General features: G+C 42.5%; 2 protein-coding genes across 3 annotated transcripts in view; one reads left to right on the top strand and one right to left on the bottom strand.

Moving 5' to 3' along the window:
- LOC124133937 (sodium- and chloride-dependent glycine transporter 2-like) overlaps positions 1-3,524 on the top strand; it is a 57,848-nt gene extending 54,324 nt beyond the window's left edge. The window contains exons 11-13 of the mRNA XM_046498528.2: positions 443-543; positions 1,668-1,835; positions 2,431-3,524. Of these exons, the coding sequence (XP_046354484.2) occupies positions 443-543; positions 1,668-1,835; positions 2,431-2,565 (404 nt within the window). The 3' untranslated portion in view covers positions 2,566-3,524. The remainder of the gene's footprint in view (positions 1-442; positions 544-1,667; positions 1,836-2,430) is intronic.
- Positions 3,525-5,797: 2,273 nt separating this feature from the next.
- LOC124133935 lies at positions 5,798-23,794 on the bottom strand. Of its 2 annotated transcripts, XM_046498527.2 has the most exons (5): positions 23,346-23,794; positions 17,885-17,965; positions 10,296-10,816; positions 9,871-9,943; positions 7,390-7,527 (listed from the first exon to the last, which is right to left on the bottom strand). In XM_046498527.2, exons 1-4 carry the CDS (start codon positions 23,410-23,412, stop codon positions 9,875-9,877), a joined length of 738 nt encoding a protein of 245 aa, XP_046354483.2. In that variant the 5' UTR covers positions 23,413-23,794; the 3' UTR covers positions 7,390-7,527; positions 9,871-9,874. The 2 variants fall into 2 exon arrangements, with proteins under 2 accessions (XP_046354482.2, XP_046354483.2); XM_046498526.2 differs by lacking the exon at positions 9,871-9,943 and having other exon boundaries at positions 5,798-7,527; positions 23,346-23,778.
- Positions 23,795-27,501: the final 3,707 nt, after the last annotated feature.

Below are 27,501 nucleotides of genomic sequence, written 5' to 3'. Positions count from 1 at the left end.
GTCTTCGGCGTGACGAGCGAACGCTTTAACCACAAGGCTCCCCGACCGCCCCTTGAGATATGACGTTTTGTTTGTTTGTTTGTTTAACGCCGCACTCAGCAATATTCCAACTCTATGACGGCGGTCTGTAAATAATCGACTCCAGACAATCCAGTGATTGACCTCATGAGCATCGATTCACGCATTTGGGATACGATGACATGCATCAACCAAGTCATCGAGCCTGACCACCCGATCCCGTTAGTCGCCTCTTACGAGAAGCACAGTCGCCTTTTACGGCAAGCATGGGCTGCTGAAGACCTATTCTCACCCGGATCTTCACGGGTCTTGAGCTATGAAGTGGCAAACTAACTACTTATTAACTTTCCCTGTATATATTGTTTTATTCTTAAACGTTCGTACATCATTTGATATATGCAATATATTGTGTGCTTGGTTTCAGGCATAGAGCGGTTCAGTGACGACATTGAGCTAATGCTGGGTCGGAAACCACCATTATTCTTCAAGATCACGTGGTGTTATATCACACCGTTGTTTATGATGGTAGGCAAATGTCATGGGGTGTCAACTTCATGTAGAATTCATACAGATGTCCTTTTTTAGTGAGTAAGTGAGTGAGTATGGTTTTACGCCGCTTTTAGTAATATTCCAGCAATATCAAGGGAGGAGGGGTGGACACCAGAAATGGGCTTCACACATTGTACCCATGTTGGGAATCGAACCCGGGTCTTCGGCGTGACGAGCGAACGCTTTCACCACTAGGCTACTCGACCGCTCCCCTCTTAAGTGAAACCCACAATGCATTGATATGATGTTGACAAACTCAGGATCGTATTTTGGGCGAATGTGGGGTTCTCATCGGATCTTGTTACGGCTTAGAGACACAACCCTGCATTACTTACGGTCATTTTTTGTCTTTACCATTTTGTCGTTCAAGGATTTTACATCCGCTTACAACAATATAACTGATATTAACAATATAAACGACAAAGTCCTTTCCATCTTCATAAGAAATCTCTGCTAAAAGCAGAGTCGGTTGTACGATTCCGACTATGCCATGACCATGTGTTGCTTGAATCACTATCAAATAGTGGTGATACCAGGTGTTCCTGAAAAGGTGAGCTTTTCCTGCCCCACCGCTGGCACCCGTCACAAACACATGCAAAGGCAAGTCAATTGTTCACCTGAAAAATCACGGTAACATAAAGTACAAGTCAAAATAGGGAATTGCATCGGACATCATACTTGTCACTGATGCTTCAAATTTGGAATTGTCCTCCATATGTCGACAGCTGGAGAGCTTTATTCAGCGAAGTATAATTATGTGACATTTAATCGTTTTAAGGGTATCCGAAGTCAAAGTGGGATTGCTATTGGTGGCTAAGTGGTTAGTGCTAGTAACATGGACACAGCATGTGAAGCCCCTTGGTGTTTTTAAAAGGGTTGACCATTCTCACTCGATTTTATAGCTAATGTTATCATCCATCTTGCTAGCGTCATATCCTGTGCGCTGAGGTAAATTAAAATGTGTATCAGAATATACCTATGTATATATACCTATTTAGGTAATTAGTCATCAAGGGGCATTATCCACCCAAATGAAACTGTTTTAGCGTCTTATCGACCCCTAACGTCTCGGAGTTTGCCTAATATATCCCTTCTTGCAGACGGCCTTCATTTTCACGCTGATCCAGTACAGCCCCCCGACATACGGGAAGTACGAGTACCCGGATTACGCTCCCGTGATTGGCTGGATCCTGGCGTGTATTCCAGTCATGCCCGTCTTGGTCGTCATGGTGATGACACTAAACAGAGCAAATGGTTCACTAAAACAGGTAGGCTGGTTTTCATGTGTTAATGCTGGGGGCATGAATGTCGTGATTTAAGGTTTCGTAGTTCGTTGCGGAGAGTTGCGTCCCTTAGGCGTACAAGAATCTGATGAGTTGGTCGGTCATGTTTTGTGTCTCCATGCCTGCTTAGGAGCTTTGAGTGGAAGGAAAATGGAAAAACGTAACAATGACAATATTTTTGTTCGGAATTGAACCGAGAAATTGTCTGTTGTAAGTTCAGTTTTGTGCCAAAATGGTTCATAATTTGAATCTTGACCATAATACACATGTTTTATTCTTAATAATTTTATAATTACGATACGGAAACGCAGCTATATATTTATCGGAATGAAAGTCGAATAAGGTAAGTAACTTTCTTTATAAAATGGGGGTGGGGTGGGGGGGGGGGGGGGGGGGGGGGGGGGGTCATTTAAGGAAAAGATTCAAATTGTGAACCATGTTTGTACATACCTTAACTTACAACAGACATTTCATCAACTGGCGACTGTTACTTCATGGTTATGTGGAAACATGTGTATATCCCTGGCTGCGGTCAAAACCTTTTATTTATGTAGTCACTATTATGGTTTACCTGTTTCAGCGTTTCCTTCAAAGCATCACCCCCGACAGCACGTGGAGTCCGTCAGACCCCCAAGGCAGGAGGACCTACCTGGAGACACCGCGGGAACGCACCTCTCTCAAACAGACCTTCCTGGCGTCAGTAGGACTGAGATAAGGCCCGGCCGACTTCACGCCGACACACGACCACCATACAAACCAGCAATGTACACACACTGTGTCATGGTTGTGTTGAGTACATCCGGTATCTGTTGCGTCAAGGCGTCATGGCGTCATGGCGCCGAGGGGAAGTAACTTCCCTCACTTATACAATGTACTTCACACACACACATGTTCTGTGTGGTTGCTGGCAGTGATGGTTTGATTATGGTCGAGGGGGATAGCTCAGCTGTTCCGAAGCGTTCGCTCGTCACGCCGCAGACCCGGTTTGATTCCCTTTATGCGTGAATCCCAATCTTGCTCTGTCTCGAAGTGGTTCTATGAAATGTCCCTCGTCGTGAGTCTACATAGTAAACAATTGACAACTTATCACTGTATATGTGATACTAAACCCCCATTTGGAGCAGTATATGACTGTATCATGTGCGACGTGTATAGAGGACCAAGGTTCGTTTGGTATGCGGCATATACTAGTATGTCGTTAATGGGTTGCCAATCTTCATATTCGAGGAGGGTGGGAGGGTGACTGTTTTGAAAACATTTATCTGTTCCCGAAAGCAAAGGTCCCAGTTCTCCACATGGGTGTAATGGGTGTAGGCCATTTAGGGCTGTTCCCAGTCGCAGTGTTGCTGCAATACTACATCCTTCCGACACTGACTCACTCACTCGGTCGTCTGTTGACCCTCACTCACTCACTCATTCACACACTCACTCACTCACTCACCTCACACGAACATATGTCAAAAGCCTTTTTTGTCTTTTGTTATTTCGTCTGAATCAAAAGATAGTCTTTCATTTTCACCACGAAAATGCGGTTAGAGAAAGTATCTTATTGTGTTTGTTGTTTGTTTGTTTGTTTGTTGTTAAACGCCACACTCAGCAATGTTCCAGCTATATGACGGCGGTTTGTCAATAATTGAGTCTGGACCAGACAGTCTAGTGACTGATATCATGAGCATCGATCCACGCGTTTTGGGGATACGATGACATGCATCAACCAAGTCAGCGAGTCTGACTACCCGATCCTGTTAGTCGCCTCTTACGACAAGCATTGGTTGCTGAAGACAAATTCTACCCCGGATATTCACGGGTCTCTTATTGTAATATTGGTATATGATCACGTCATGTGTATCGATGGTGAAATCCAAAGATGTTACCATAAACCGAGCACAAACCTTTCCGTTTAGGATTTGAACACAAATCTAAACACCCCAGACTAAAACATGTCTAGGACGTGTGAATTGCAAAACACAGTGTAAATAAAACTCTTTTCTTACCCTTCATGTAAAATTGAATATATAGGTGAATGGCGTTTAAATACATTAAAAAAACATACTCCGCCGTCGTGGCAACATACGTTCTGAAGATCTTCGTCCGATCTCTGCAATCTCTGCAATTCAAGCTCCTTACAGTGAAACGGCATCGCATAATGTTCATTCACATTCACTTTATATGCACGTGATGCACACAGCCTTAACGTAAACAAATTGTCGTCTGGAACTATGGCAACAAGCTCTTCGCGTTTCAGGGTCCGTTTTTTTGCGAGAAAAGATAAACATATAAACAAGATAAATCGTTGTAGGCTTATCCACAAGGAAAACGGTTTGATGTACCCTCTGTGTGGCCGTGTAGTCCTCGCCTGTCGGCTAGGGGGCCAAGGCCACAAATCGGGTACATTCAGACTGTATTCCCCTCGCGATACTTCTACACCTCAAATACAGACATGCCCGTTCTGGGGTATAGAATAACTGTAATCATCTATATATTCATCAGAGCTTCTCTTATTTCAACATATTGTCCAAGAAAGTCCATTTCTCGCTGTTATTTATGTCGGCATTTGCGGAAGGATATTGTCATATGTTTTAGAGAAGATCCACTTGCCCTTACACTAAATACGCAATATTAATCATACTCATCAATCAAGGGAGACAACTCGTGCACATCCAGGCAGCAACTTCAGCGGTATAAATGCAATATTGGAAGGTTTATGGCAGTTTCAAAGTCATGCGAGTAAGTTGCGTAAATATAAAGAAGAAAACACATTTGTTCAGATGGTGACAATTTCATTTCACACCTGACATTCATTTTCTTTGCTTGCATCTTATTTCAATTCCTTGCTTTTTAAGATTTCAGAGTAAAATAGTTTCGGCGTGATGAAATTATTCTCTCGCTCTCTTGAGTTTCAGAGTTTTTGAATTATTGCTTCATTCTCTTGTAATGTCTGTATTTAATCTTCCTTCCAAGACAAAGATGTTGTTTTTTCAATAAATGAGGATCACTTCTCAGGTTGTTTTGTTTCTGTGACAAAACGTTTGTCATATAAGTTTAACCACCCAATTCCTCCATCATAATGACATTGTTTGACACTATGTGACCTTCTTTGACAGCATTTGACTTTGTTTGACACATTTGATTTTGTTTGACACTATGTGACTTTGTTTGATACATTTGACTTTGTTTGACACCATTTGACTTTGACTTTAACACATTTGACTTTGTTTGACACTATGTGACTTTGACTTTGACACATTTGACTTTGTTTGACACCATTTGACTTTGACTTTGACACATTTGACTTTGTTTGACACTATGTGACTTTGTTTGACACGTTTGACTGTGTTTAACACCATTTGACTTTGTATGACACTATGTGACTTTGTTTGACACATTTGACTTTGTTTAACACTATGTGACATTGTTTGACACCATTTGACTTTGTTTGACACGTTTGACTTTAATTGACACTTTGGACTTTGTTTGACACATTTGACTTTGTTTGACACTATGTGACTTTGTTTCACACCATTTGACTTTGTTTCGCACAATTGTCTTTGTACCTAGAATAGAAATAATTAGCAACTCCATTTCTCCAATTTTGAATCTCCACCATTGGAAAATGCTTCCGACCAAATATCATTGATATCTATCTCTTAGTTCCAGAAAAGACGTCGTTTCAAGCAATATAGCCAAAATACCCCTATTCAGCCCCGCCCCTCAGCCCCTTGGGGGGTCACAGCCCCACCATTTGTACAATTTTGAATCCCAACCACGTAGGGATGCTTCCAGTCAAATTTAGTTAATTTCCAATCAGTGGTTCCGAAGAAGAGGTCGTTTGAATAAATTGTTGACGTACGGACGACGGACGCCACGGTATGGAATAAGCTCAGACATCATATTGTCCTGTAACAGTGTACAGTGTACAGTCACTCCATGCCAAATACAACGACTGATTAATACAAAATAGATCTTTATTGCTCATATAATTAATACACAGGTGGCATACATATTTACAATATATAGTTGAATACATATCAATACATATATACTAATCTATCTGTACCGTGCTATTATGAACATTTTAACAGCAGCGAATTAATTCAGATTTATTTATTGTTTGAAATGGCGTTTTCATAACACGTATTGCTATAGCCCCCGACCTTTCCGTGTGGTGCTGGTGTGATGTGAATTGCTGACTACTGTGAATCACGGGCTATGATTGCAGATGTGTTGGAACATGGTATTTTCGTCAACAAAAAAGAAGAATGATACAACCTCGATTCGTAGAAGTTGTCCAAATTATTAAAATGCATGTTTAGAAACAAAAACATCGGTCTAAAACTGATTCAAAATCCTAATCCTATTACTTACAACAAACAACTTTTGAGAATATGTTTAATATATGTCACAATGTTTTTGCGGATTTAGACAATATGAAAACAATCGGTGTGACGTCACCAACACCAGTGACGCCCAGTTGTCTATGTTGTAGTGAAATGCGGTGTAGCTTATATCACGAGTATATCAGCGATTCGTAAATTCGTGGTTTTGTTGTGTTCAGTCACGGCGTCACTAGTTCGAACCAAAGCCCAAAGCTTCCTCTATCAAACAAAATTACTCCAGAAAAATCAATTATTATATCCTTGTTAATGTGTGATCTTTTTACAGGCAACATTTCAGTCCCTACATAAATATTATGGACCCTGTCGTGTATTCTATGCAACATTATCCAAAGGATGCGATAACTAGGTTCCACTGTCATGAAAGTTATACAACAGTTAGGTTTGAACAAAGTAGCCTGGAACAGTATTTCAGTTATATCATGGCGTGTCAACTTGATGTCCAAGTTGATGCATGTCGTAGACGTTTGTCACTTTGGTGAAACCACAAGCTCGGGGATGGTACTAACAAACTTAGAAGTATAAACAGGGCGAATCTGGAATTAAAACAAGGATCATAGGTTTCTGGAACACCTAAGGGACGCAACTCTGCATGGTGCCCTAAAATAAATTAACATTCAGACACCATCGTTGTCTGACAGGCATGTGCGAAAGATGCCATATGTAAAGAACAGGAGTCTTGATGGCTGTCTGGAATGTTTAACGCCGGTATCGCGCATGCCCAGAACACACATAGAGTGTTAATATAGAACTATTCACGGGACAACGTATGTTTCGAAACAGTGTGACACGGTTCAATGGATATTCAACATTTACCAATACGATCTATTATCATATCCAAATCAAATCTGGTCTATTAGTGAGAGTGTGACGCCGCTTTTTGCAATATTCCAGCAATATCACGGCATGGTACACTGTTTATTATACCCATGTGGGGAATCGACCATGTGGGGAATTGAACCCGGGCATTCGGCGAGACAAGCGAGCGCTTTAACCACAGGGCCTCCTGGCTGATATAAGTAAGGACGCATTGTCAGCGACGTCGTCCAAATTCACGCCCTGCTGTTGAATGTAATGAGTACAAGGTGGTTCATTTGGATAAGAAATATTTGGAGCCCCTGATTACAGAGTTAGACCTGGAGACTTCGAGACGTCGTTTAGGAGAGGAAGCCGGCAACAAAGATGGCGATGAGGAGCATGACGACAAACAGGACAAAACTGGCGATGACGAGTTCCCACAAGATGGTGCGTCGCACGCCGAGGAGAGTTTCGCTGTACGTCGACTGGGGAGAAGAAGAGGAAGGCGAAATTCAGTAAGCATTTATCATCAGGTTACATACCATTTGTTTGTTGGTTGGTTTGTTTCTCACTTAGTAATATTAAAGCGACATGATCTGCGTTATAATTTCCAGATATATACGTGGCCTATAAATAATCGAGTCTGGACCAGATAATCCAATGATTGATATTATGAACAATGATCAACACAGTCGGGAAACGAGATTACGCAATCATCTAAGTCCAAAATGTCGCCAAGGTTGCTGGGGACAAACCGTAGGTATCCACTGAGAAGGTCACAGAGCAAGAGTCGTATTTGACATATACTGAGGGAAACAAATAAGGGAACACCACTTCATCACACTGTTCCTTTATTTATTTCCAGATTTTCACCCACAGAGCAATTCAAAGCATGCGAAGAAACCTGGAAAAGAATAAAGGAACGTGTACTTTCATGTGTTCCCTTATTTGTTTTCCTCAGTATATATTGGTGCTCAGAGTGTGGCGCCCCAGTTGGGATTCAGGGGATTGATAGGCCGTGTTATTGCTGGAGAAATACTACGGCGCTACAGAACATTCACACATTTACCCATCGTGTGGAAAGTGGATTGACGCCTTGAATACGTTGATTCAATCCACCCAAAGAATATCAAATTGTCCGTGCCTTACCGGAACCTGACATGTATAGCGTAGCTGAGCTAAATCATAAAACCTTTACACTTTACGTCAATGAAATTCAACATATCGTCCCGAAGTGACATTGGCGTGACTCTCCTGCACTAACTGCATAATCAGAATAGCTGGCTTACTACAAGGTGATTGACTGTGACGTCATGCTATCAGTGAATGTGATATTGTGCTGTGTCACTCTATTTTGTTTTAGTGTTACATTCCTATACTACAGAGGGTGTGTGGCGTGCTTATATAGTTCAGAAAGGGATTTATCTTAACATAATCATCATGACAACTGATTTCGATGGTTACAGGTGTTTAACGAGGACCTTCTGGTCAATAGGTCCGGTGGTTGTCTAAAAGGCAATACCCTACTGTTTATTGACATTGAACATTCAAGATGAAACACGTTCTTGATTTTGCATTTGGCTTATTGAACCTAGGGTCGGCTCTTCAAGGTACCCCCTTACACCGAGGGGAGGGTAGATATCTTCTAATGCAAAAGGAAGCGTAGTCTACAAAGCTTGTAATACGGTAATATTGGGGTAATATCCATAGCTCAAACTATAACACGAATGGCAGGGCAGTCTCGATAACCTCTAATACATATTGCAGGGTATTTTATTATACTTTCTGACACGTATAAGATAGCTTATAAAGCCGACGGTAGGATATTCAAGATTTCCTCCAAAGCAAATTGTAGGTTATTCTTTGCCTTCTCTGTAGCACCCGGGATATGATGAGGTATGTTTCTGAGTATGTTACAAATTTCAAGTTCTCCTGACACAGAAGACAAGGTACTCAAGCTCCTCAAGTTACCTTGTAAAACCTACAGGTTCGTGGGGGTGAAGCGTGGGGCGAGTGGGATATCTACGACAGGATATCCTCTGCCCACACCCCTCCCTCCACCGACACTGTCTCCACTCCAAGAGGACAGTTTTACTTTGAGTTCATACATACCAACTGCGACCCAATATCCGAATTTGCCACAACCGGGTATAGTGCGTAGCATGTGATTAGTTAGCATGATAAGGTTACACACAGCAGGAGTGCTGAATATGACCATGTACAGTGTTGAGTACAAAGAAATTAGGACCTGCTTATAGACCTGTAGTGCCTGTCGATGGATTTGTCCTGCAATGAGGCTAGTATGCATGCTAATGCGTGATTTCCTCCAGCAACCGTCGACTATCCAATGTGTCATATCCTATTATAATAAATACGTTGAACCATAGTTTCGTCCATGGAGTGTCGTCATTGTCCCCACCTCTTATCTGTAACCTCGCACAAATATTTTCAAGCTCATGGGTGTCATTGGAGTTGATAGCTGCTTTTAGCATCGCCTATTTTAATCAGACATAAAACGAAGCTATGATGGTGAATGGCTATTATAACCGGAGGGAGATATATTACCCTGGGTATTCGAGGATGTAATGCATGTTCATTTTGTGCAAACCTTAGGTACAAACATCAGCTCAGTCCGGTAACATATCGTTAGATTTATTAAATAAAAAATTTCAGAAAGACAATTTGCACAATGAAGCACTAAACTAGATGCAGGTACTACTGTGAGGAGGATCCATCTATAGGGAGAGTGTTAAAGCAAGAGTGCCTATCACCGTTTGTAAACTGAGGCAAATTCGGGCATTAGGTCAGTGTGTACGTATGCAGCATACCCAGTTACGAATAGCGGGATCTTCTCGTGGGCAACCACTGGCTTGATCGGGCGATCCAGTTCTTAGTCCGAAACTGTCGAGACGGGGCGAGAATGGCGGGTTAGTGAAGTCATAAACAGGCACAGAAACAGGATGATTACAAAAGAAGCAGCAACAGATGGAGGGAATTGGGACTTTTGTTAGATGCTATGTTGGGTTTTTCAATCCACGATTGGCAAAATATACTATGGTTAACGCACATATCAGAAACAGTTTACCAGAATGTTCTTCGAACAGAAATCAACAAAATATTCATGTTTGTTACAGCAAAGACGTATATACGTCCGTGGTTACAGGCACTAGTCAGAAATGGCACTAATGAATATATTTTCCAACGGTTAATCAGTTTCAAACGCCAGATACTAATATTTAAGCCAGATACCTACCTTTCGTTCATAGTCGTCCGGTATCCTTGAAATGGTTGGTCCGGAAGTTCTGTAGGCAGGCGGCTCATGATGATTTGGTACAACCCAGTTGCTACCGTCGGCTTGCTCCTCCACGACATGCCTCACCGTCACATACTCAGGCTCCTTGGGAGGGGGCATAACTGGCACAAGGATCGGCTCTGGGGTCTTGGGTCTCACAGGAACCTCGTACTCAATTACCTTCTGTTTCGGCGGAGGTGGGGGCATTATGAAAATCGGTTCTGGGTCTGGGGACTTCACCTCCATGGTTATCAGTTTGGGTTCCCTCTTTGGGGGTACGATCATGATAGGCTGTCGCTCACGTGTTCCTCTCCTGTGGGGAAGAGTGTATGTCCTGACATTGCGGCCATTCGGGGGAATCTCCATGTTGCCAAGGTATGGCTGTGTGATTACGTCGCGTTCTTCGGGGAAAGATTGGGAGAATGGTTGACTGTAGGGTTGTGAGTTATTTTGAGAAAAAGGCTGGTACGAGTACCTCTGACCTGTAAATTAAGACAAACTTTTGTTAAGGGACGTCATCGGGGGTAACCCAAAGGCTTGAAGACCTAATGTAACACGTGGTCTAAATGCGTCACAATGGATTTCCCTTTCTCTAAAATACACCAGTGTTATAACTACCATTTAGGACTCATGTGTTGAAAAACTTAAATAAATGCAAAACAGCAAAACCCTTTCCGTAATCATAAGAAATTTCTGCCAAAATCAGCGTCGTTTTACGATTTCGTCTATATTATGAACATGTGTTTAGAATGGCTATCAAATAGTGATGATACCAGGCCTTTTGCCCCACCGGAGAGGCCTTGTTTTGGGGTTGAGTTGCAACTGGAATGAGCGGTCGATGACTACCTTTAATTCCCTGTTTGGCATGTTAATCATCTTTGTTTCCTCTCAAATACACAAATGACAGTAAAAAAAGTATCCAAACACGCTATCGTTCCACTAGATTTACTGGTCCATCACTTGATTGGTTGGTTTGTAAACGCTGTGCGGCGCTAGGCAACAAACCCTCTCTACGCAAATTGTGTGATTGGCGGTTGCTACCTGTAGGGAAGGACATGCTTGTCCTTTTCGCGAACAGCTGGTGTCATATCGGAATTTCAGTGATCCATTCATAAATTATTCACCTGTTTTGCATTTGACGCCCAGTGGAATCTTTTTCAGCAAATAATCGAAAGTGGGTAATCTCTGACGTACAATGTGTATATGTCACGGTTAAGTCATTTTAGTGCTGATGTAACATTCGAACATTTTCGGCATGGTGCATTTGTTAAACTTACATGAAAGTAGGTTTTAACTTCAACCCTTAGTATAAAAAAAGGAACAAACGATAAACAGATACCCCAGAGCTGAAACGTCCTGCATCACATCGGGCTTTCCTCCCACATCAAGCTGACACGCCGTTATATGACTAGAATACTGTTTAGAGCAGTGTTAAACCCAACTCACTCACTCACTCACTCACTCACTCACTCACAAATCTCAGGTACATCCTCACTTTCAGTTGTTGAAATCGATATCGTTATGCATATATCTTTATCAATCTCTTATACGGGGATTTATTATAAGAGGGACTGTTTTTATTATTAAATAGTAATTTAACTTTAATATTCTGAGGAGACCGTGAGTGAGGGTTGAACATGAATACATTTTCTCTAAATATATTTTAATCGCTGCAACCTTTGACATAACCTTTGACCTGCTGTAATATATTCATGACATTGTCACGTCTCATGCTTCGGATATATAAGCACTTTCTTGGCACACGTGTGAAACATGTGTACTCTTGGGCTGGTTCCACATGGCGGTATCAGCGCAACGATTGTCGTAAGTTAGGGTTGACGACTGGGAGTTATGATCTTCCTAACACAAACATCGCTTTTTGGTATCGGGCCCAGGGTCATATAATTTAACAAATCTAAAATGTTTGATTTGGTTAATAATTCATTCTGTGTGAAAAAAACCTTCACTATACTTCAAATTAAACTGTAAATGTAGCAAATGCCAACTTCGAGATAAAGGTACACAATTCTACAGTAAAGTCAAAGTTGGGAACAAGTTCAAGGTTCGAGATAGCGTTATGTATATTTATCGAGAACTCGAGATAAGAGTGCGAATTAATCTGCATTTATATAGTGGGGCGATGGGGACCGGAGGGTAGGTTCGAGATATCGGTACATTCGAGTTCGAGATAACGAGGTTGGACCGTAGTTTCAGCGTACCAGATGATGCAACGCATGGACGTCTCTTATACAGATGATTTAAACGTCTCCACCCTGTTTCCAGCTGAGCCGATCTTAATAGTGTTGACAGCTACACGCTACAAATGTACAGTACGAGTGGCCGTGCCTACTTTATCCCGGCATCATGCTGTCGAGCATGGAGACTCGCCCAGCACACTGCTGCTGATGCGGAGGTGGAGGAGGAGGAGGACACTAGGTGGATGCGTCTCGGGTCTACACGGGTCACTGGGCACATTAAAGAGGGTTAGGGTGGGGACCAGGTGTGTGTGAGTCGCCCCGTGACGAGCTTGTCAAGCTTGTTTAGCGACTGTGTATCTATATTTGTATACAGATGTACTGGGCGTTATTGGGGAGGGAGGGCGGTGAGTGTTTCAAACAGACATGTTTCACGGCACGTCTGTAAGCATGGACTTGTAAATCAGAGGGTTCAGTCTCTTTGACCATAACTTTGAACTGGCAATAGTGAGTGATTGAGTCTTATCAATATCACGGCAGGGAAACAAGATAGGGGCGTCAAAGATTGTACACATGTGGGATCGAACCCGCGCAATCGACGTGAAAAGCGAACACGTTATGAACTAGGATACCCACCGCCCCTGAACTGGTAACAACAAAGTAATAATTGCAAGTGTGACACACGGTAGAATAAATGCGTCTTTATTTTTATATAAACCCTCGATTAGAAGAGCTCTAATAAATCTACTCTGGACACATTTATACTGCTCAGGTAGGGTGAATATTAGGAATGTTCTTAAACAAAACCTTTATATTTATCTTGTTAGTGTGTTCTGCTCCAGAGTTTTATAAGATACAATGAGCCGGTCTTGGCAAAAGGACTTGGAAAAAGACTGAGTTGGTCCAAACTCTAGATGTTTGCTGTGGTAGGTAACTATTTTAAGATGTCCTGTATTGGCTTGACGTTTACACGGCTTTGGTAGCCTATAGGTATATATATTAGGCACCGTTTGCCAGACTACAGTGCCTGGTGAATGTTTTAATCTGTAGGCTTCTACTGCTACTGTGCAGATCTATCTACATACTGGAGACCCGTTTGAATGGCCGCTGCTTATTACAGTTTAATACCGAACTACAGAGCAGATATTCGGGTTACAAACAACGCATTTACAAATGTTACAAACATTTTGAAGCAGGTTTACAACGAACATGATTATAATACGCTAAATGTGTTGCTCGCGAGCAGGAGCAAAAGGCTGGATGTAAATACACTTTTATATCATCCCCCTCATCACATGACGTCCAGGCACAGATAACATCGGGAGATGATAGTCTGTGATAGTCAGTGTGTCACGCCTTACTGATTACTAGGTCGGCCTTGGACAAACTGCACAGTCATTTCAAGTTTTCCCCCAAATGGAATAAAAGGTTTTTGCGATTAGTTGTGATTTCTTTTTTAAGAACATCTAGTTTGGATTGGATATATTGATTGAGGTTTACCAACAAAATATAATCAATGAAACTCGGGTCATTTTCGGGTACTTAGAAGTTTTATAGAAACTATTGTTTGGGTGTGTTTCTTGCCGCTAGTATATATTGTATTTGTATAGTTCGTATTTCACAAAGCGATCTAAGAGCAATGACTGTAGTACGTCTGTGTTAGAATATTGGCATTACGATCGTCTGACTGATAAGATCGCCGTGTGGAATGGCCTTGAACATGGCACCTGACACATACCTACCACAGCCATGATACGTCAAGCAAGTGTAGGACTACTTATACATACCTACCACAGCCATGATAACATCAAGCCAGTACAGGACACCTTATACATACCTACCACAGCCATGATAACATCAAGACAGTACAGGACACCTTATACATACATAACACAGCCTTGATAACATCAAGCAAGTGTAGGACTTCTTATACATACATAACACAGCCATGATAACATCAAGACAGTACAGGACACCTTATACATACATAACACAGCCTTGATAACACCAAGCAAGTGTAGGACTTCTTATACATACATAACACAGCCATGATAACATCAAGCAAGTACAGGACACCTTATATATACCTACCACATCCCTACATACGTCAAGCCAGTACAGGACACCTTATATATACCTACCACATCCCTACATACGTCAAGCCAGTACAGGACACCTTATATATAACTACCACATCCCTACATACGTCAAGCCAGTACAGGACACCTTATATATAACTACCACATCCCTACATACGTCAAGCCAGTACAGGACACCTTATATATAACTACCACATCCCTACATACGTCAAGCCAGTACAGGACACCTTATATATAACTACCACATCCCTACATACGTCAAGCCAGTACAGGACACCTTATATATAACTACCACATCCCTACATACGTCAAGCCAGTACAGGACACCTTATATATAACTACCACATCCCTACATACGTCAAGCCAGTACAGGACACCTTATATATAACTACCACATCCCTACATACGTCAAGCCAGTACAGGACACCTTATATATAACTACCACATCCATACATACGTCAAGCCAGTACAGGACACCTTATACCTACCGACCACAGCCATAATAACATCAAGCCAGTACAGGACACCGTGTACCTACCTACCACAGCCATGATAACGTCAAGCCAGTACTGGACACCTTATACCTACCGACCACAGCCATGTAAACATCAAGCCAGTACAGGACACCTTATACATACATAACACAGCCATGATAACATCAAGCCAGTACAGGACACCTCATACCTACCGACCACAGTCATGATAACGTCAAGCCAGTACAGGACACCGTGTACCTACCGACCACAGCCATGATAACGTCAAGCCAGTACAGGACACCTTATACCTACCGACCACAATCATGATAACGCCAAGACAGTACAGGACACCTTATACATACCTACCACAGCCATGTAAACATCAAGCCAGTACAGGACACCTTATACCTACTGACCACAGCCATGTAAACATCAAGCCAGTACAGGACACCTCATACCTACCGACCACAGTCATGATAACGTCAAGCCAGTACAGGACACCGTGTACCTACCGACCACAGCCATGATAACGTCAAGCCAGTACAGGACACCGTGTACCTACCGACCACAGTCATGGTAACGTCAAGCCAGTACAGGACACCGTGTACCTACCGACCACAGCCATGATAACGTCAAGCCAGTACAGGACACCGTGTACCTACCGACCACAGCCATGATAACGTCAAGCCAGTACAGGACACCGTGTACCTACCGACCACAGTCATGGTAACGTCAAGCCAGTGCATGATCCCTTATTGTTTTCTTTTTTGGTTTCGCTGTCATTTGTATACCTTGTATAAATCGATGTGTGTCTCAAACTGAATCACAATACTAGCCTCAACAACCAATCATTCAACAGCATCACCTCCAAAAACTACCCGCCGCGTCCGTGGTCTAGTGGTAGAGCGTTCGCCCGGAGAGAGGAAGGTCTGGGGTCGATCCACGGCAGCATCATACCAAAAGACGTTAAAAGATGGTATTTGTTGTTACCCTGCCTTGCGCTCAGCATTAAGGGGCTAAAACAAGGACTGGTCGGCTCTGAGTCAGTATACTGTGTCTGAGTGAGGTATTCATGTTAAACTGCAGCATGGTATCTCAGCGGGCTAGCCCTATAAAACGGTATGAGTCCGGACAAGTACAAGCCACACACACACATGTGCATACACGTCGCTATATAAGTGCAATAATCTTGGCCGCGACGTTAAACCCCATTTCACCTCACCTTACCAAGTACCACTCATCCCCACCATCCTCACCTCAGAAAATCAAAAAGTCGGTGGTGATGGTCATGCATGTGATGGACATTATGAAGTACCAATGCAGGATTGTGTGGTGTTCCAGAAAGGAGGTTGTAATTGTGCCTTTATCCCTTTATGACTGGCATCTGACATCGCATCAGTATCAGCTCTGACTCACCTGAATAGGGCAGCAATTAGCTTGAAGTCAAGGTCGAATAACCAAAGATTCCAAATGAGGGCGCGTATCATATTGCCCTACGTTCTTGTATCGCCTTGTGTTTTGACATGGGCTTAGCTGTTTCTGCTGACGTCGGGGTGTCTGCGCCTTCATACGTGTGTCCGTTAGGTTGGGGATTTGTATAAATTGAAATAAAGTCATGAAATAACTGTTTTGATTTCGGGTATCATGACATCGATAAAACATAATGATATATGCACAATGACAGCCAAATATTAATATGTCAACACGGTTTAACTTTAGTGACTACTTGTTTGACAACGTCTTAAAACGGCGATTGTTGGAGGAGGGGGGTATGTGTATTTCAGATATTGTGTGTAATCATAGAGGAAGTGACACATGTAATAGACTTTCTCTGATAGAAGATCAAGCCTGTCAGTGTGTTGCTGACCAAGGACCCAGGATTAACATCCTGGGAACACTGGCTTCCAAGTCTATTGGACCTTTGGCAGTTCAGTGACGTCATCCTTTCAATGGCGTTGCGAGTTGTGGCACAGGAATTATGACAGTCGATTGAAGCATTACTATTAACGTATATATAAAACGTCAGAGAATAAATAGTATCCATTATCTGCCGAAACAAATTCCATTGGGGGTGACAATTTTATGAATGGATCACTGAAAATCAGTGATGACACAGGGTGGTTGTGAAAAGGTCAGTATGTCTACCGTAGCACCCGCCACTCACTCATTTTGCACAGAAAAGTAAGTGCTCGTTTTATGGAAGGAAAGTGTTGATTTGATGAATGTTTTCTATTAATGACGCGCGTCAGAAACGACTATGAAGGTAAAATTAGAACTTTATTTATGTTATGCATGGTAACAAAATAAATTTATTACACATTTTAAACAGATAACCATTCCATTGATCTCTCATGATGACCCACACAGCTAGATTTCTTTACATAGCAATGGCAGCCTCATTCAAAGTACACCCACCATGAACAATATCATGTACATTCCTCAAAAGAATCTGTGTAAAAAAATATTTTTTTAATAAACTCCTTATCGAGATTTAAAGAATTCATTTTTTAAATCCATAACACGTTCTCTGGTAAAACAAAGAGGTGTACCGTAAGTAAAATATGAATCTACAAAACTAAAAAAGCCATAAACTAGTACTTACCACTCCCACCCTGATGAAGCTACAAGAATGAGGTCTCGCAGCTCTGCCATACAAAATATCCAAATCTGAATCATTCACGAGCCTCTTTAAACATAGCCCTGGGGTTATGGGTATAATGGTAGCACCACCCATTATACAAACACAGATTACAATGGCCACCAGCAGAAGCAGGGCTTACCTGGGAGGCTCATCCTAGCGAGATGGTCGGAGAACGGCTCCTCCAGCCTTGTGTCAGGGTATCTGGTATAATCCTGGAAGTCTGTGGAGAAAGATGGGTTGGATTAGTTCTGGGAATCAGAGACGCTGTGGAGATTGTGGGGAGTACGGGGACCTGCTAACTACGGCGAAGGCCCGATTCACTTGTTCTCGCATGATGGATCAGGATCACGCCCTTTACAGAGAAGATGAGGCATAGAAATATTGGATAATTTTGGGTCGTTCATCCATGGAGCTTAGAGTAGTTATAATACCACATACCAGGGCAAGTGATGAATATAGCTAGGTGCTTACTGGGTGTACGTCACAATAGAGTCACCGAGAGTTTTTCCTTGTATAGAATACTATTGTCCCAGGAGATAGTTTAACATGAATCATAGGTCTATGGTGTGCATAAACATGCCCGCTTGATAACCTCCCGAGTGCAAACTCCGCTTCCTTTGTGTTATAATCCAACCATCATTCATTCCTGGGCATGCCGAGATATAACTAAAATACCAGAACTGCAAAACACCCAACCACCATTCACTCCAAGATATAACTGAAAAACCAGAACTGCAATAAACCCGACCACCATTTACTCCTACATATAACTGAAATACCAGCGCTGCAATAAACCCAACCACCATTCACTCATACATATAACTGAAATACCAGCACTGCAATAAACCCAACCACCATTGACTCCTAGATATAACTGAAATACCAGCACTGCAATAAACCCAACCACCATTCACTCATACATATAACTGAAATACCAGCACTGCAATAAACCCAGTCACCATTCACTCCTAGATAGAACTGAAATACCAGCACTGCAATAAACCCAACCACCATTCACTCCTAGATATAACTGAAATACCAGCACTGCAATAAACCCAGCCACCATTCATTCCTAGGAATGCCATGATATAACTGAAATACCAGAACTGCAATAAACCCAGCCACCATTCATTCCTAGGAATGCCATGATATAACTGAAATACCAGAACTGCAATAAACCCAGCCACCATTCATTCCTAGGAATGCGGTGATATAACTGAAATACCAGCACTGCAATAAACCCAGCCACCATTCATTCCTAGGAATGCCATGATATAACTGAAATACCTGCACTGCAATAAACCCAGCCACCATTCACTTCTAGATATAACTGCAATACCAGTACGGCGTTATTTACCATCATCAATCAATCACTAATTGAAGCGTCCTGACAAAAGAGGCTCCGAATTTTCCCTTTTCTCACATGAAGATATACACTGTCCATTTGATTATGTCTTAAAGTACTTTCTAACAAAGCAACACAGATTGTGAGATTGACAATATGTGAACATACATGTATATAATTCCCCGCTGTCAGATTTCCTTTGTAACCAAGCAATTCTGTTTGCGTTTTTGTTGCCACAAACCGAAAAATAATTAGGCCACGCCCACACCCGTACTACTTATGTTGCACATTAATGCCCTTAATAGTTTCACTGATGTATTGGTGTGATAATAATAGATAAGCAGCCTGTGAAGTTAGTACTGTTGACGTACAAGAATTTATTATTTAAGAATTGACCTCGACATGTATTTTTGCTTTCGTGGAGTTAAAAACGTCAAAACTGGCGTGCATATTTTGCGTAAATCCACGTAAACGCCCGACCCCTTAACACAAAGATTATTGAAGTCAAACTTTGAATGTAAGTAATGCATACATATGACTGAATCTTCTGCGCTGGGGCAACACCAAGATTCGCACACATCCTCCAGCCCAGACCTAAAACCTGTCTGTACCTTCATGGACATATTAAGGTTAAGGAAAAGTTTTATACCATAATGAAAGGCCCATAGTACAATTCTGTTTTCGGGAGTGGTTGCAGATATGTTTAACGGGTCATAGTCTAATTAACATAGCATGATAAATGAACAGTGCTAGCTTTTCTAGAGTATCTTTATCAGTTGTTGACATGATCGATATAAATGTTTGTGGAGAGGGATGTACATAAAAAGGCAGATCAATCTATTTACTTCTTAGGTTGTATTTTGGACAGACTAACAGAAAATGAAACTCATCTTTAATCACATTTAAACCGTATTGCTCACATCTTCTCAATTCTCTGGCTCTGTTTCTATGTCTGCCTACATCGACCCTAAATCTATGAGAGCTGCATCTAAATGTGTTAAACTTATCTAAATCTTTTAATATTTATATCTGGATTCTCAGGTACACATTTATTATGCCAAACATACCCATAGCCGCATTCATTTAATAACGACTTTACATATTCGTATACCCAATTGCGAACTCCATGTTTTTCATACAATAACGTCATATTATAACATTTTCTTTGTAATCTATCAATAGGCATTTTAGGAATCTAGTGGCGGCGTAAAACTACATACACCTTTTGACTGTGTGGTGACCTGCGTTGTACGTGTATGAACACAGTCGAAGACGTTAATTGCTGTAAATACCACCTATGTTGGAGAGATGCTGGTGATTGTGTGAGAACGGTCGTGCAAGACACATCCCACGCTATATAAGGGGCCTAAAAACTTATTCATCGTTCTTAAGAACAAAATTAGATATATATAAACGTTAAATATTGTAAAGGATCGAGTGAGGAAGCCATATCGACAAGAGGCATTTCTGTGTAAGTTGACGAAAGGGAAGTTAAAGAGAATAAGAAGAAATCTTTGGTCACTCAGATTGATATAAACTGCAGGGAATAAAAGAGTATACAACTGAAATTTGGATTGGACCAAACAATTACAAATATGCTCAAAACGTTACAAAGTTGAAAACAGACGTCAAAACACTCCAACCATAAACACAACAATGATACTCGTATCAAATAAATCACGATCGAATAACCATTTCTCGTTTGTTTTATTTTAGCCACAATCAAACACTGGTGAGTACTTTCTTTTGCCCGGTAGTCGATATCCTCACAGGGAATCGATGAGTTTCAATTAGAAATACCACAGCACTATTACTGAAGGAGTAAGTTATTCCTATGTGAGACTGGAACCGCTGGACTGGGACCGCAAGGCGATATATCATCCAAGGTCTGCAGAAGCAGGTCATTATGTAATATATAATACAACCATGAGGTACAACTTGAGATGCTTCTGTCTTCCATGTCAAGGTTACGAGGTAATCAAGTCATATATATATATATACAGTACAGCAAAGCCCGAATTCAGCCATTCGGAAAATGATTGGTGCACGTAATATACAACATGTTGGGTGAATGCAAAGGGTTATAGAAAAAACGTATCAACTAAAAGCATTGTTTACATTTAGTCAACAAAGGGGGGTGCACCTCTCATCCCCAAACACAGACACCCACCCGACCCCTAACCCACCCACCACCTGGAGCTGGGTATGGGGTAACGGGTAGGTATTACCGCCATTATAAAGAAGCATCCGCCACACCTACCATCGGACCATGTTATGTTTGAGCGGTTTATTAAATTGTTAACGTCAAATGTAGTGAGGCATTAAACACACAGTGAATAAAATATATGTTCAAAAGCAAGGAGACAGCATCCCGTGCAGATGTCGCAAGGGAACCGGGGCGTCACAGTTGAGGTTATGTTCTTTCTCCACTCTTGTATCGTTTAGTTCTCCCATGGGGATGGCTTGCATTGAGTATTGATAGTCTCCATTACTCCCGAGTGGGGGACGGTTGGGTACGTTTGGGCATCCACCTCTCCGAGTTTATAAAGCTCAATTGTATCCTCCCTACATACCATCGACAAGGACGTTAAAAGGTTGAAATACACCCCAAAAGAACACAAGGGCATTACATAACACCATACTATACCCCAACACAATATCATACTATTGGCCAGCACAATATCATACTATAAACCAACACAATGTCATACTATTGACCAGCGCAATATCATACCATACCCCGACAAAACATCATACAATACCACAACACAATGTCATACTATTGGCCAACACAACATCATACCATACCCAAACACAATGCCATACTCTGGGCCAACACAACATCATACCATACCCCGACGAAACATCATACAATACCCCAACACAATGTCATACTATTGACCAGCGCAATATCATACCATACCCCGACGAAACATCATACAATACCCCAACACAATGTCATACTATTGGCCAACACAACATCATAACATACCCCGACACAATGTCATACTATTGACCATCACAACATCATACAATACCCCAACAACATCATACCAAACCCCAACACAATGTCATACTATTGGCTAACACAACATCATACCATACCCAAACACAATGCCGTACTATTGGCCAACACAACATCATACCCTCCCCTAACGGGACGCCATACTACTGGCCACAGCAGCATACTATACTACACAGCAGCATTCTATATCCCAACACAATGTCATACTAATGGATAATACAACATCATCCTATACCCCAACACAACATCATAACATATCCCAACACAGTGACATATTCTGAGGCAACACAGCATCATACTATACCCTAACACAATGTCATACTATGAACCAACACAACATCATACTGTTTGCCAACACAACATCATACTATACCCTAACACAATATCATATTATTGGCCAACACAACATCATACCATACCCCAACACATCATACCATACCCCAGCACAATGTCATACAATTGGCCAATACAACATCATACCATACCTCAACACAATGCCATACTATTGGCAACATAACATTATATCATTACCTAACACAATGTCATACTCTGGGACAACACAACGTCATACCATACCCCAACACAATGTCATAGTATTGGCCACAAAACATCATACCATACCCCAAAACAATGCCATACTCTGGGCTAACACAACATCATACCATACCCCAGCACAATGACCTACTATTGGCCAATACAATATAATACCATACCCCAACGCAATGTCATACTATGAACCAACACAACATCATACAATACCCCAACACACGCACGCACGCACACACACGCACGCACGCACGTACGCACGCACGCACGCACGCACGCACACACATACACACGCACACACATGCACACACACAAACATGCACGTACTCACGCATGCACATCGCAACATTAGTGTAATAATCTGAACATCAATGTTAAGCCCAATTTCACCTCATCACCACATCTCAAAACAACAGTGCGTCTCATCGCATTTAAACATCACACTACTTTAACATACACTACACCTAAACACAACATGACACAATATAAAACTATAATGCAATATTATATCACAAATTGACAATGCATGTTTGAATTACATATGTAAAATTGAACATAATAATATTTCTATTGATTATGGGTACGTGACCTATCGCACCAATGAAGGTATCGCTTCGTACACAGCTGATCGGCTCATCCCGGCACCCGCTCAAACCGGCAATCCCACTCCTAAGAATAACTTACCCCTGTCTCCGTCGCTGTGACGATCGTCGAAATTTGGCCACCTGTTTTTTCTACTTTGACCAAACATGATGGACGGTCTGTTTCCTCTCTGCCCTTAGTCTCCTCCTACACGGCGTGAATAGTAAGCTCGGCCTCCAGACAAACAAACCCTCCTCTCTATCTCAGAATCTTGTTGTGCACGTCCTTTATGTGTCAAGTCCTCGTCTCCACGCTGGTCTGTTTCCTTGAAACTACACCCTGCTACGTTGACGAGCCCCTCGCGGTAGACGTCCGCTTCACCCAAACACCCTTAACGCTGTACTGCAGCAGGCGCGTCAACATCGGCAGAGCTCGTACATATATTGCCTTGAAGCCTTGCAAATGTATAAATAGCAAAATATTAGTTCCAGTTAAAAGTCCTGTTTCAGTATTATAGATGTCATTCTGAAATACAGAGCCACGCATGAGTGAGATTGTTATAGACCAGTTCAATGAAAGGCGCTGGCGTAATGCTGTTATCTTAAAGGCGTGTCAGGGTTTCGCTGTCAGACAACTACCAGTCATGCAGCCTAGGATAACACGTAGTGTACATGTAATACACATATATCATCACTACACTTGTCGTTATTGGCTATACCGCAGAGCTAGCCCTGCTTTTGAAGCATAACCATGCATACTAAAATCTCCATCTGAACGATGCATGAACCAAGTTCTGTAGCTATTACCTGGACGTACTGGATGTTTGACTTGGGAGGGCATTGTTGTATAAAGTTTTGAAATATTTAATGCATTATTCAGGGTAAATATTTATTATTTCTGTAATGCCGTTTCGTCTGGCTGCCCGATGAGACGTTAAATTTTAACTCACTCACTCATCTTCATAATAAGTATGTTATCTTCTGGCTACCTCATCAACCCTCACGGAGCGTTGGTGGGTAGCCTAGTTGTTAAAGCTTTTGCTCGTCACGCCGAAGACCTGGGTTCGATTCCCGACATGGGTACAATGTGTGGGTACAATGGGCTTGTGTCCCAGGCCGTGATATTGCTGGAATATTGCTAAAAGCCATACTCACTCATTCTCTCACTCACTCATCACCCCTCATAGTCACGAACCCGTGGGTTCCGGGCTGCTATTGGTCTCCACAGCCTATACTGGTCGTAAAAGGCGGATAGTGGATATAATGGATGAGGTGGTCCGGTGACGTTGCTCATAATATCAATCACCGGATAGTCTAGTTCAAACTCTATTATTTACAGGTCGCCATCCTCTCTCTCTCTCTCTCTCTCTCTCTCTCTCTCTCTCTCTCTCTCTCTCTCTCTCTCTCTCTCTCTCTCCCTCTCTCTCTCTCTCTCTCTTTCTCTCTCTCTCACACACACACACACACACACACACACACACACACACATACAAACACATATGTATGTCACAGCCTTAGAATGTGTCACCAATTTGGAATGCTGTCTTTTAATCACTGCCTCAATTACCGCCTCACGCCTGAATGTACATACATTTGACGCACAAAGCCTTTTTGTTTCTTGTATTGTAGGAATGATCTACTTTGGACGTATTAAATGGTGTTTAGATACTAATACTTAAAAACTACCTTGTCAGACAAAGCAGATTCCTGTAGTGTTATGGTTACTGTGGCAGTTAAAACGTTGCATCAACATAAATTCACATTGCCTTAGCTTTCATTTCTGGATGGTCTTTCAATGTTTTATGTTGAAAGTTGTTCATCCAAGAACCGGTATAGCGAGGCGAAGGGGTACTCTATTTACTGTTGAAATTCACAACCGTGTTATTGTAGCAAGGTATTTCAAAGAACTAAAAAGAATGAAAGCGTTTTCAGTTAAGAGGCTTCAAGCAAGGTGTGGCAGCCCTAGATTCAATGGTATTATTCGCACTCTGAAAAAGAAATTGCCAGTTATGTATCCCCAATAGAGAGGATGTCTTGTATAGGGCTGACCTATTTGATCGAGGCGTGAAGATTTACCACAGCAGTACCTAACATACGCAGCTGTACCACAGCCCTAGCATACATACCTATGTGTGCCACAGCAATAGCAAACCTACCTATGTGTACCACATCCCTAACCTGTAGTCCCCTGTGTACCACATCGCTAGTCTATAGTCCCCTGTGTACCACATCCCTAACCTGTAGTCCCCTGTGTACCACATCGCTAGTCTATAGTCCCCTGTGTACCACATCCCTAGTCTATAGTCCCCTGTGTACCACATCCCTAGTCTATAGTCCCCTGTGTACCACATCCCTAGTCTATAGTCCCCTGTGTACCACATCCCTAGTCTATAGTCCCCTGTGTACCACATCGCTAGTCTATAGTCCCTTGCGTACCAAATCGCTAGTCTATAGTCCCCTGTGTACCACATCGCTAGTCTATAGTCCCCTGTGTACCACATCGCTAGTCTATAGTCCCCTGTGTACCACATCCCTAGTCTATAGTCCCTTGCGTACCAAATCGCTAGTCTATAGTCCCCTGTGTACCACATCGCTAGTCTATAGTCCCATGTGTACCACATCGCTAGTCTATAGTCCCCTGTGTACCACATCCCTAACCTATAGTCCCCTGTGTACCACATCCCTTGTCCATAGTCCCGTGTACCACATCCCTAGTCTATAGTCCCCTGTGTACCAAATCCCTAGTCTATAGTCCCCTGTGTACCACATCCCTAGTCTATAGTCCCCTGTGTACCACATCGCTAGTCTATAGTCCCCTTTGTACCACATCCCTAGTCTATAGTCCCCTGTGTACCACATCCCTAGTCTATAGTCCCCTGTGTACCACATCCCTAGTCTATAGTCCCCTGTGTACCACATCCCTAGTCTATAGTCCCCTGTGTACCACATCCCTAGTCTATAGTCCCCTGTGTACCACATCGCTAGTCTATAGTCCCCTGTGTACCACATCCCTAGTCTATAGTCCCCTGTGTACCACATCCCTAACCTATAGTCCCCTGTGTACCACATCCCTTGTCCATAGTCCCGTGTACCACGCCCCTAGTCCATAGTCCCCTGTGTACCACATCCCTAGTCTATAGTCCCCTGTGTACCACATCCCTTGTCCATAGTCCCGTGTACCACGCCCCTAGTCCATAGTCACCTGTGTACCACATCCCTAGTCTATAGTCCCCTGTGTACCACGCCCCTAGTCCATAGTCCCGTGTGTACCACGCCCCTAGTCCATAGTTCCCTGTGCATCAGCATATAGACCCTGTGGTCCACAACAATAACTTACAAAGTCATGTGCACCACAGCAATAACATACAGATTCATGTGCTCCACAGCAATAACCTACATTCTTCCTTGTACCACAGCAATAGCATCTACCCTTATGTCCCACGTGTACTGTAGGGTCGTGTGTTGTAAGCGACTGCCGCCAACATGTTTACTACAGCAATAGCATCTACCCTTATGTCCCACGTGTACTGTAGGGTCGTGTGTTCAAAGCTACAACCGCCAACATGTTTACCACAGCAATAGCATCTACCCTTATGTCCCACGTGTACTGTAGGGTCGTGTAATGTAAGCGACAGCCGCCAACATGTTTACCACAGCAATAGCATCTACCCTTATGTCCCACGTGTACTGTAGGGTCGTGTGTTGTAAGCGACAACCGCCAACATGTTTACCACAGCAATAGCATCTACCCTTATGTCCAACGTGTACTGTAGGGTCGTGTGTTGAAAGCGACAGCTGCCAACATGTTTACCCAACAATAGCATCTACCCTTATGTCCCACGTGTACTGTAGGGTCGTGTAATGAAAGCGACAGCTGCCAACATGTTTACCACAGCAATAGCATCTACCCTTATGTCCCACGTGTACTGTAGGGTCGTGTAATGAAAGCGACGGCCGCCAACATGTTTACCACAGCAATGGCATCTACCCTTATGTCCCACGTGTACTGTAGGGTCGTGTGTTGAAAGCGACGGCCGCCAACATGTTTACCAAGGCGTGAAGGTTCTCGGGGAACCACATTGACAAGTCACTATAGCAGGCCTGAAACCGCTCTCGCAGTTTACACCGGGTTGGCCGTACCTTCACCACAGCGGTTTCCTTTGTACATGAACAAATACCATCATTGGTTTATCTACTGGAGACTTATGGCTTATTTAAATACGAGGTGGTGTGGTCGTGTGTATAATGCTGTTGGTCGT

Source organism: Haliotis rufescens, unplaced genomic scaffold (genome assembly GCF_023055435.1).
Source record: "Haliotis rufescens isolate VD_foot unplaced genomic scaffold, xgHalRufe1.0.p SCAF_17, whole genome shotgun sequence".
In the NCBI taxonomy this organism is placed as follows: Eukaryota; Metazoa; Mollusca; class Gastropoda; order Lepetellida; family Haliotidae; genus Haliotis; species Haliotis rufescens.
This window is presented reverse-complemented; position numbering and strand designations above follow the sequence as displayed.

Coding starts and splice junctions, on each gene's coding strand:
- LOC124133935 (XM_046498526.2), bottom strand. CDS start 23,412: ATGTTTGGTCAAAGTAGAAAAAACAGGTGGCCAAATTTCGACGATCGT. Junction 10,817..17,884: donor CGCTAGGATGAGCCTCCCAG/GTAAGCCCTGCT, acceptor CTTAATTTACAG/GTCAGAGGTACTCGTACCAG. Junction 7,528..10,295: donor CGGACGACTATGAACGAAAG/GTAGGTATCTGG, acceptor TCTTCTCCCCAG/TCGACGTACAGCGAAACTCT.